The sequence below is a fragment of the Takifugu flavidus genome, chromosome 16 (genome assembly GCF_003711565.1).
Source record: "Takifugu flavidus isolate HTHZ2018 chromosome 16, ASM371156v2, whole genome shotgun sequence".
In the NCBI taxonomy this organism is placed as follows: Eukaryota; Metazoa; Chordata; class Actinopteri; order Tetraodontiformes; family Tetraodontidae; genus Takifugu; species Takifugu flavidus.
The window spans coordinates 11,804,357-11,815,084 of NC_079535.1; the positions used below are offsets into that span (position 1 = coordinate 11,804,357).

A 10,728-nucleotide genomic window follows, 5' to 3' on the forward strand; every position below is an offset into this window, starting at 1 on the left:
TGCTAGCTGGAATATGTCCAACCTAAACAGGACTATATGAGAAAAGCCACCTGAGTTTACATTTATTCATCAATGTAAACAAAATAAGAAAATGACGTGAAAATCAAAAATCTTGATTAAAAAATACTGGACTGTAGGGTGCGCTGTTCTAGGACCGGTACATTTGCGACCTACCAACGAAGAAGAAGTAATCTGTTGCCAACAGCACCTAAAACACAGAAGAAGAAGAAGAATTAGCAACGTGAGTTAAGACGGTGATGGAGGGTGAGTGGACCTCTTGGAATACTAGAGATTAACTTATTGAGTGGGACGAGGATTTATTTTCAGTCAGTCACATTGTCCATCTTTACGTCCGTCATTAAATAAAGCCAAACGTTTTAATCGAACCACCGCTATGGAAGTAACCCAGGTGTCTCCTCAGGTCAGCCCGACGACATCACGCAGAGCTCAGCAAAAAAGAAGTGCTCTGCTCTGACAGGAAGTGCCAGGAAGATAAAAGACAACGCAGCTGACTGGCACAACCTTCTTTTGAGGTGGGAAAAGCTCAATGATGAAGGTTTCAAAGTGGCGGGACGTATTGTGGAGCTGAGACTGATGCGGTGAGATCTCCATGATGGATACATCTGTTCCTGGGTGTACCCTGTTTACACCCCGAACCTTTAACTTACACCCTCCACCTGTCTTTCCTGTCCTTGATCCTTTTCTCCAGTTCTCAACATGATGAGCTGCTGCTTTTAGACAGTACTTCAGCCCCGGCAGGATCCTCCTCACTGCAGACAGTTGGACCTCCAGAGCTGCAGGATGAATGCTGCAAACTAAAAGACATTGTTGACAAAATGGTAAATTCCCCCAGCATTGATCAAGAACATTATCATGATATAGTATAACAGGACTGTTATGGTGCCATTCGGTGTTTTTGTCTGTCTTGTGTGTTATGTATTTAGATAAACGTTGATGGAAACGAAGATATGCGAGCTGTTGTTGTTTCTTTAAATGGACAAATATTTGAAGTACTGATGTTGAGGGACGCTCAACTGTCTCTGGCAGTGACCCATAAATGCAGAAGATTAGATTTCCTTTGCAAATGTTATTCCAAATGTTATTGTTCCAATGTTATGCCAGAAATGCAAACGATTTTGTTTCTTTTTGGTGATTTAGGCCAGTATGGTGATGAAGATGCAGCACCTGATGGCGTCACAACAAGGCGTTCAGGATCTGGAAGAGTTCCAGTTTAGAGCTGGAGGAAGGAGACTCCCCCTGTTTCACAGCTGGGACACCAAAGCCTTCGGTTAGTTTTCCTGACACTATTTTGGGCAGGTTTGGAAGTGTACATGTCACTAAAAGTATCCTGATGCTGGTCAACATGTGAAATGTACTAAAACCCTCACTTCTCATTTCTCTAAAGAGTTTGGCCTTTTTCGATGACTGCTGCATTAGAACCTGAGATGCTCCTTTTCCTTCCTTTACTATGGACTATTTTAGGTGGTTTCTATCAGAAATTGAGCGTAATGGAAGCGATTCAGTTCAACTGGTGTTGTTAGCTGATATGTTTGCCCATAATTAGCAGTCTGATCTGTGCAGACTGCTAATGTGCAGTGGTTACCAGGTCCAATCCCAAGCTTTGTTTCTGCGGGGGGTCGTGTATTCCCATTCTGGGATGGGAGCAGCAGCTGGTGTGGAGCTGAATGTGAGTTTATACAGATAAATACGACCAACTTTTAGTTGATTTTTCTCTGTCCCATAGGGGATTCATCACGTGCCCTGTTGGAGTCTTTCACCGAGGAGCTCAAGTTGAAGCAGATGATCCAGGAAGAACTGGCCCACACTTGGTCTTCAGACCTGTGCATGGTGTACTTGTCTTGCTGGCTTCACCAACCCTTCATCCCCCCTGACGCCCGGCTGACGCTCGAGGCTCTGCTTCTGGAGACTGGACACCGTCCACTCTGACATCATTAGGTGTCATGTGATCAAGCTCGGAGGGGTGCAGAGTGCACGCACGGACACGATTCAGCATCTCAATATTCCGATTTATGAACAAAAAAAGCAATCCGGTGGAAACAAACAGTAAACAGATGTCATTTATTATGAATGTGCATCCTAAAAACAAACACTAGAGTTCTCCAAAGACCCTTTTAGAACCTGCTGAACACCACAAGAACACTTCACGTTCATCCTGACAATTTCATAACGAAGATGGTCGAGGCAAGATGGAAAATCCTACAGTCAACTTGGTTTCCTCAAAGACAGAGTGTGAAAAAAGACTGATGAGCTCCCCAATTAGACCAAACGTCAGAGTAATTATCACGTTAAACGGGTTCAATAGAGGAATACAAACGTTTTAATTCCTTCTACACTTGAGCAATTCATGACAAACTATTTTTTTTAATATAAAAAGTAATAAAATAGTGCAACTTTTTAAATGCTGTTTTCAGATATATCTACATATTAACATTAACTCGACTGCCCTTCTAATCTTAAATCAACATGAGTCAAACATGGAAACAAATTTTACAAATTTACAGTTCACGTGACTTAAAAACACTGACATCACATTTACAGCCAATAACATTATCTGGAGCTCAGAGGGGACAGTGACGATCCACTTTCAAGCAGTTACTGATGGAGTTACTAATGTTCGTGCTGTAAATGTAGCAAATATTTGAAACCTAAGGAGAAGAAACCGGTTTTCCCAAAGAGTTGGGCACCGCCTACTGGCTGCTTTATGTACAGCTTTTCCAGAACTCCACTCATGCACATCAGTGTTTTTCTGTTCTGCCCCCAGAAACTTCATAAGTGTCTTGCTTAGGTAAGTTTCTTGCTTAGGTAAGTGTCTTGCTTAGGTAAGTGTCTTGCTTAGGTAAGTTTCTTGCTTAGGTAAGTGTCTTATCTTGCAATTACGAGATGTTTTCTTGTAGTAATGAGGAAACTGGATAGATGCCACGCCCACCAGCTTTGGCCCTGGGGTGCTGCACGCACATCCTGTTGGACAATTCCTTGTGCTACTTTAGGGTCCATGATTTAAAGATCTCCGAGTCGTCGCAGAGCCAGCTTGGATTCATTTCTAACACGAGTTTATCCATGAAGCGTTTGGGAAAGGTTTAATTCCTGGGGCAGGAAGCGAGCCGGGGCGATCGTAGCTCAGTCTGTTGGGGACTGGGCTGAGAAGCAGAAGGTTGTTGGTTCAAGGACCCACTGCAGACAGAATCTAAATGGTGTTCTGGTAGTAGAGGAAGATGCCAGAAGGCATTCTGGTGTCAGAAGGTGTTGTGGTAGCAGGGGAAAGTGCTGGAGCACTGCCAAAGTACCCTTGAGCAAGGTACCAAACATGACCCCAAAAAGGGATGAAGCAGCTGAGACAAGGCCAATATTGTCCAGTGGGAGTGGCACCTGCCCAGCTTCTCTGGTAACTACAAGATAAGCTGCAATCTTCCTTTGAGTGCAATGCCCTTCCATAACAGATACCTTTAGATTTATCTAACGATTTATCTTTTGAAGAGTTAAAAACCACCTCTCGCAGATCTTACCTCATGGTTTGTTCATGCCAAGTCTCTGAAATTCCCTCCAAGGCTCACTGAGAGGCTTTGCCCTCATTCGAAGCTTCAATGCCCAGCAGAGCGTGAACTGCCTCCAGGGGAACGTCCTCCGGGGTCTGAATGTGCATGGTGGTCCCATCAGGCCCGTTAACAATGACAATTCTCTCCAATCCATGCTCAGCCATCTGAACAGCCAGCCCGTCAGTCTGAATGTAGATTTCCTGACCCTCCTGCAGGTCCTTGGGCTCCATGGCGCTGGACTCAACGTGGGAGTCGACCTGCTGAGGCTCAGGCGAAGCCGAGGGCTGAGCTGTCGGGGCGGTGCTCATGTCAAGGGCCTCTGAGTCTGTACTGGTCTCAGGACCTGAGGTCATTTCCTTCTCCTTCATCTGGAGCGAGAGGTCAGTGCTACTCAGGGTCTGATCCTGGGTGGGCAGAGACCCCCCCTCCTCCTCACCTACGGTCACCTCCATGTGTGTCACAGGGGGTGGAGCCTGAGTAAAGGCTGTGTCATACGAAGTGGAATCAGTGGTGCTGGTGGAAGACAAGAACAAGAGATTACCACACTAACCTGTTTACACCCTGGGCTGCTGTATTCAGTGATGAGCTATTGCTCCTCTGGCCCAAAGTAAAACCAACTCTTTATTTCCAACAATAATGTAATCATAAAGTTACCAGCCTCCTCTTCATGGCTGATGCGTGGGGTTGAAGGCACTGGGGGATCCAGGCCCCTCAAAAGAAACCTTCATTAGGTCCTACGTTATCTATTTTTTGACCTGCTGCTTTATATTTTCATACCTTCATTGCAAGTTTTTCATCAAAAGATTAGCTGCTTAAAACCTGGTTGTTATTTGGCTCGCAGGATATTAGCGGCTCGTGTTTACACATAAAACCGTGTCATCCTCATTAGAACCAATGACTAACAGTCACAGCAGTGATTGTCGATCTGAAGCCCTGCAGCACATACGTGTTCGCGTCTTTGCCACATGCTGGATGTTAACGGACCACCTGCGGTGCTGTTTTATTTTGATCCAATAAAATAAGCAGAGGACAATCCTGGTCCTGCTCCAGGCTTCTTCCTGTTAAAGGGAGATTTTGCCACCACTGTTGCTTGTTGGGGATCAGGCTCTGGGATTTCTGAAGCATCGGGGAACGAGTGATTGTAACAGACGCCGTGTGAGTAAAGACGAGTCATATAATGGAGAAAAAACTGGAAGATTATTAAAATATCTTCCGATTTCAACCAAAAAGGGGTCTTTTTTTATTTTTGGAGGTGAAGTTCAATGACTGAATTTAGTAGTTAAGTGGGTGAATCCAAATGTGAAATGATGCACTGATTTTCAAATAAATTCCCCCAAAAAAAACAGCCAGCAATGATGGAACTTTGACAGATTCCGCAGGTGTTGGGTCTAACAACGGCAATTCCACATCCGTTTACATTTAGTCCTTTCATTCAGTTTTTATTTAAGCCCCAAGTCAATGTATCATCCAAGAATATGTAAATACAGAACATCACATTAGTGGAGAGTGGGGGAAAAGAGAGGTAAAAACTTGACTGGAACTGTGGATAAAGGTCAAAAACAATTGATCAGTTATCTGATGACCAACATCCAACTTCTCCCTAATGACGTTATTCCCAGTACTGTGTTCAGCAGGAACAAATTCCACACCGTGCTCCATCCCCACCAGTGCTGTACAGAACTTTAGGCCACTAGAATTGTGGTGGACAATCATACAAATGTAGTTTTATAAATGAAAAAGTCTTCTGTGATCTCTGGTGGCAACAACTTCAGTCACTTCTCATGCTTAAGTGACACTATTAGGACTCATCTTCAAATGATCCCTGGTCAGGAAAGGAAACTAGACCAACTCACCTGGAACCAGACTCTGTACTGGTAATTAATCTCGATGGATCTGGGATCGTCAGTGGAGAGACAGAGACCAAACAGGGTTTCACAGAGGAGGTTTGTGGATTCGAAAAAGCCGTCACAGATCCAGAGGTCACAGGTGTGGAACCGGTCGTACTGGTTCCAGACGCCACAGACGTCTCAGAAGACGAAGAAGTGGGGATGGAAGCAGAGGTTGCAGAAGTTTCCGGGGTTGTTGGGATTTTCAGGGCTCCATCTGTGGAACAGCGATGACATCAAGTCAGAACCGGTGCGCCAGTGTTGCTGACGCGCTCTTCATGTTGAAGTTGTACCTGTTCTGGGCGTCTCTACACCATTCTGATGAACCGGAAGACTGTTCTCCATTTTGAATCTCTTCGAAGGTGGCAGCATCTTGGAATCCTGGGAAACAAGAGTCAAACTGAACCTGGATCAAGTGTTTAGCAGCCCCCAGCGCTCTACAAGCAGGCTTCAGTGTGACAACAGCACACCCTTAATACCTTTAAGACGCATGAATGTTTGTTGACTGTACTCACCTCCATGTAGCGTGCATTTTTGTTAGTCTGTCTAGAGCCGGGAGACGTTCCTGGAACCACCTTCATCCTGTTCACTTCATCTAGAATTCCCAAAGACCGAGCTACCTGGAACACCAATGTAAAATCCAGAACCGTGAACATGCTTTTTGAACCCACGACAGAATGTTTGTTTGCTTCCAGCAGGCAGCAAAAGTTAGTAAAAACCTCTCACCTCGATGTTCCGGACCTCCAGTGGTACCGAGCCAGCCTGTGGACTGACAATGTAATCATGGGCGGCCCGTCTCACTTGAGCCTGCAGGGACTCAAACTCGCGATAAATGTCTGGAAATTGACTGTGAGCAACAGTGCCGCACTCCACCTGAAAAGACACGTTTAAGTCAGGACATGACCAGCAACACAGCCAGACCCTTGACATATTTATAAGTACCCTTGAGCAAGGCACCGAATGCCCAAATGCTGAGAGCACCTCTCTATTCACAACTGTGCATGGCTGACAGACACCCAAGAAAGGCTTAATTTATAGCTCTGTGGGATAAATAAAGTCTGCTTCTACATACCTTTGCCAGCAGGAGCTCCCAGGCACTCAAAATCTTTGTCAGTCGAGGAAGAACTATGTCCATCAGCTCCTCATCCTCACATTGCTCCACCAGCTAAAAACAGTAGGTGCTTTGTTATGGATACGGAGCGAAACATCACACATTTCTATGTATTTACTTCAGATAGATTTCCTTGAATCTTTGTCTCCTCTTACCTCCTGCAGACGGTCTCTTCTTCTCTGCGCCTGCTGCTCTGTGGTTACAGTGAGCTTCGGAGGCCGACCACGACGACCACGTCTACCGACCAGGCCCACCGCCACCTGGCAAATCAGACAAAAATAGCCCCAATCGTCAATAGTTCTAAGACCTAAAAAGGATGCATGATGCATGCAATACGCTGCAAGCTTGGTAAATTATTGGATGAAAATAAAAAAGTGGAAAAAATCTGATGTGTAGATCGAGCTACAGATGTGGAGAAATCTGTACATTTTATATTTAATTTTAAAAGTTATATATATATATATATATATAGATTCAATTGAAAGGGACAAACACCTCATTAGTTACAGGTCAGACGGCCTCTAAATTGGCTATGTACACATGACTTTTGCTAACCCAAACCACCAGCTGCAGCTAGCGCACAATCATTTAAAACCCACAGTGTCTGCGTTTAAACGCGCGACACTGACACCGAAAACAAAAATGGAAACAGCAAGACACTAACAGGTTAAGCACCCGCGTGTTGAAGACTACGCATTTAGAAATCCTACAGTCCACTTGCAGATTGTGTCATTTGCTACAATAATTGCTCGATATGATTGAGCATGACCTTAATAAGTTCGCTGCAGGACAGGAATACTACCTTAGGAGCTAGCCCAAGTCCTCGTCCCCGGCCTCGTCCTCTGCCCCGCCCACGACCTCTTCCCCGTGGCCGACCGCGGTGATGCAGGCTTCTGAGTCCGACAGCTGTTGCTGATCCTGTCTCCACCTGCAGACAGGTAAAAAAAGCAAAAAACAAACAAACAAATATTTAGTATCTAAATATAGGGAACTGCTCTCCACCCTGCCCTGAGAAGATTCTCATACTCTGGGTGTTGCCGTGGCACTGGGTTTGTGTTCTTCCTGCTCGTCTCCAGCTCCTTCATCTTCTGTCTCCTGTGACTGGGCGTCATCTCTGAGGGGGTGCGGTGTACTGCTGGGTGAGTTGCTGGGTGGGTCCGGATCGCCATGGGTGGGGTTCAGTTTGTAGTGCCTGTTCAGTCCACCAGGACCAATGTAGGCCTTGTCACAGGTTTGACAGCGATGAGACCGGAACTTGTGGCTGAAGGTGTGGGTCTCGGACACACCAGGTTCTAGGCTGTCCTTCCTCGCAGAGTCCTCATCTTCCACACTCACATCAGAGTAGTCATCAGAGTCAGACTGGTGGCTGTCGGCTAAGTCCTCCATTTTAATGAACTTGAAGTCTTTGGCTTTATATTTGGGCGGTCTGGAGACTCGACCTGATCTCGTCTGGACCTTCACCACTTTCTTGTCCTTCCTCACTTTTTTGTCCTTTTCTTTTTCCTTTTCTCTCTCTTTTAGCACCGGGGATGGAGTCACTGTGGTAACGTGGGTCGTCGTGGGTGTAGCAGTCTGAACCGTTGCCACTGTCGTGGCTACAGGTGGCTGAATGGGACTCTTACTGGAAACGGTCCCATTAGCAGCAGTTTTAACCTGCGAGATGCCAACAGGTTTGGCTGTGGATGTGGGTGGAGTCTTAGCGGTGGTTAAAGGGGTGGTGTTGACATCAGAAGACTTCTGCAATTGGACGACTGCGGGGGCTGCAGGTTTCTGACCTGGACTGCGTTCAGTGTTTGCCGTTGTGGTCTGGACCAAGGGCAGCAGAGATCCAACAACAGGGGTAGTGCTCTGTAATAGCAGCTGGATGGGGGGGTCTCCAGGGGACTGCTGCAAGAAGAACTGCTGGCCCTGCGCACCCACCATAGGCTGGATGTGGATGATCTGAGCACTGTCGCTCGCTGACAGCTTCACCTGAGGATGAGTGACTGGTGCCTTCTGTTGGATGCTTGACCCTGATTTTAATTCCTGCTTTTGGGGAACCTGAATCTGGATCCTGACAGGCTCTGTCTGAAAAACAAAACAGTTGTTAGAGACTCAACACTGAATTCACCGGAAAAAATAAAACTCATCCTCGATGCTGTCATACCCGTTCAAATAAATATCTATTTAAATGTTTCCTTTTAATGATGGCATCTGCGGTTTTAAATGGTTCCTCAATCATGAACCTTTTTCAGCCCCCAAAATGAATATATACGCATATATACGTGTGTGTGTGTGTGTATAGAATCCATATGGTTCAGCGGTCTCAGGATCTCTGACCCAACATTAGTTGAAAGCCTCGACTACCACTTTTCCTTCCCCTTTGGGTCATATCTTCATCATCTGAGGACCAAGCAGGTCTGCTTGTTCACATTGACCATGGAGAACTCTTACCTTTTTCTGGAGGACGTGGACTGAGCTGCCAGTCTGTATGGTGACCTGCTGGGCAGCACTCTTTACTTGATTGGAAGATTTGTTCTGTGTGGTGGTCTTGAGATTCTGTTGAGGAATCTGAATCATTTTGTGCTGTTTTACAACCTGCCTAGAGCTCGGGATCTGCTGTTTCGGGACCTGCTGGAGGACTTGGACCTGCTGGGATCTGGTGACTTGGTTGATGACCTCCTGCAACTGATTCGGGTCCAGAGTCGTGTTGTGTACGGGGATGGTTTTAACAATAGGACTCTGCTGAAGCAACTGGGCAGCCTCGACGTCCGAAACCTGGACAATCTGTTGTTTGGTGAGCTGTTCCAGGAGACTTTGTTGCTCTTCGGGCGTCAGTCCGGAACCCTCCAGACTACCATCCGGCTGTACATAAATGATGGTTGTGTTCCCCAGGCTGGTGATGTCTGAACCCACTACGATGCTCTGTTCCACCGGAGCACCTTGTAATAGGTCCGCTAACTGAGCTGTAGGTATACTCTCCGCAGACTGGATAATCTCTGCTTCATGTACTGCATGTGACGCTTCTATCGACTCACTTTTCGGCTCGGTTCCCACTTCAGGCACATTCTCTTTGGCCTGGGCGCACGAAGTAGCGGTGAGGCCCGGCGGCTCCGCAGCTGTTATTGTTCTGGTCGAACCGCTGTCATCCTCGTTGGCCGCCATTTTGGCCGTGCCGCCAACTGTTAGCTTAGCTGAGGCAGGGGGGCTTTCGATGGATAAAATCAAGCCAGTCGTCGGCCTATCTCAGCGGATAAATATTTTATTGTGAAATCCCCGCGCACCAATAAAGAATTCGTTCTGCTGATACAAGCTACGACATTAAAAGAAAGAACGGTAACGGGTACACAGAACCGCTTGCTGTAGGCGTTTAGAATTAGCATGCCTAGCTTAGCCATTTGGAGGAATGTCGGCTATCCAGTAATGGATCCACAAAGCGGACCGGAGTCATATTTCCTCCATTTCGGTTGGTGCAATCCACTCCGAGAGAGCTGGAATCCAGTGGGGTTTTCTGTCCTACCGTTAGACGTCCGTTTTCGCCACAGGGATCCAGATGATTTAAGTTTATTAGGAGATAGAAAAAGTTATTTCTTACAGTTTTACATCATCATTCCTGTAAAATACTAACGTGAACACACGTTTTCCCCCAGTTTGTAAAAATGTCATTTCATTTTGTCAATTATTTGTATGGTCGGATAAACAGTAATTTACATTTACAGAGCTAAAACATGTGAAACGGCGGTCAGATCCAGTTTCCAGGTTTTCGCTTAATTTAAATAATGAATTCGTCTTTTTTGTTTCTTAATGTAGATAACGCTGATCTAGTATTTTTTTAAAGGAATTTGGGATCATTTTATGGATGGACCAATGAAATTTTACAGGGAAGAATTGGGAACCTTATTCAGGCTCATTATTTTCTGTTAGGATAAACGATGCATCATTAGGTAAAAGGACGAATAGAATGAGGAAGAGGGCAGTGTGAAGGGGCGGAGAGGGGGAGAAAGACACAAACCCTAAAAACCTATAGGAAAGGTGTTGATGACATTTTACATTGCTTTATAAATGATGAGACGAGATGAAGACACAAACCAATAAGGGGAGATGGGCCTGCTAGAGGATCGTGTTTATATGTATCACATATTAATATTGAAATTTCAACGACACGACCGAGCCGCACTCCAAACCAGATGGTGGCGGT

The 10,728-nt window shown here is 45.8% G+C and overlaps 2 protein-coding genes and 1 long non-coding RNA gene across 6 annotated transcripts; 2 read left to right on the top strand and 1 right to left on the bottom strand.

Moving 5' to 3' along the window:
• Positions 1-13: 13 nt before the first annotated feature.
• Positions 14-2,420, top strand: cinp (cyclin dependent kinase 2 interacting protein). Its single transcript, XM_057059407.1, has 5 exons — positions 14-264; positions 422-599; positions 710-839; positions 1,159-1,288; positions 1,745-2,420. Exons 1-5 carry the CDS (start codon positions 258-260, stop codon positions 1,945-1,947), a joined length of 648 nt encoding a protein of 215 aa, XP_056915387.1. The 5' UTR covers positions 14-257; the 3' UTR covers positions 1,948-2,420.
• On the bottom strand, positions 2,065-10,004 carry znf839 (zinc finger protein 839). Of its 4 annotated transcripts, none has more exons than XM_057059395.1 (11): positions 9,162-10,004; positions 8,985-9,089; positions 7,578-8,618; positions 7,354-7,479; positions 6,707-6,811; positions 6,513-6,605; positions 6,167-6,313; positions 5,956-6,060; positions 5,734-5,821; positions 5,408-5,657; positions 2,065-4,067 (listed from the first exon to the last, which is right to left on the bottom strand). In XM_057059395.1, the coding sequence occupies exons 1-11, from the start codon at positions 9,693-9,695 to the stop codon at positions 3,569-3,571; spliced, it is 3,093 nt and encodes a 1,030-aa protein (XP_056915375.1). In that variant the 5' UTR covers positions 9,696-10,004; the 3' UTR covers positions 2,065-3,568. The 4 variants fall into 4 exon arrangements, with proteins under 4 accessions (XP_056915375.1, XP_056915374.1, XP_056915373.1 ...); XM_057059394.1 differs by having other exon boundaries at positions 2,065-2,236; positions 3,525-4,067; positions 8,985-10,001; XM_057059393.1 differs by having other exon boundaries at positions 8,985-10,000.
• On the top strand, positions 6,309-6,956 carry LOC130540339 (uncharacterized). Its single transcript, XR_008954418.1, has 2 exons — positions 6,309-6,614; positions 6,716-6,956. It is a non-coding gene; the product is annotated as an uncharacterized LOC130540339 (long non-coding RNA).
• Positions 10,005-10,728: the final 724 nt, after the last annotated feature.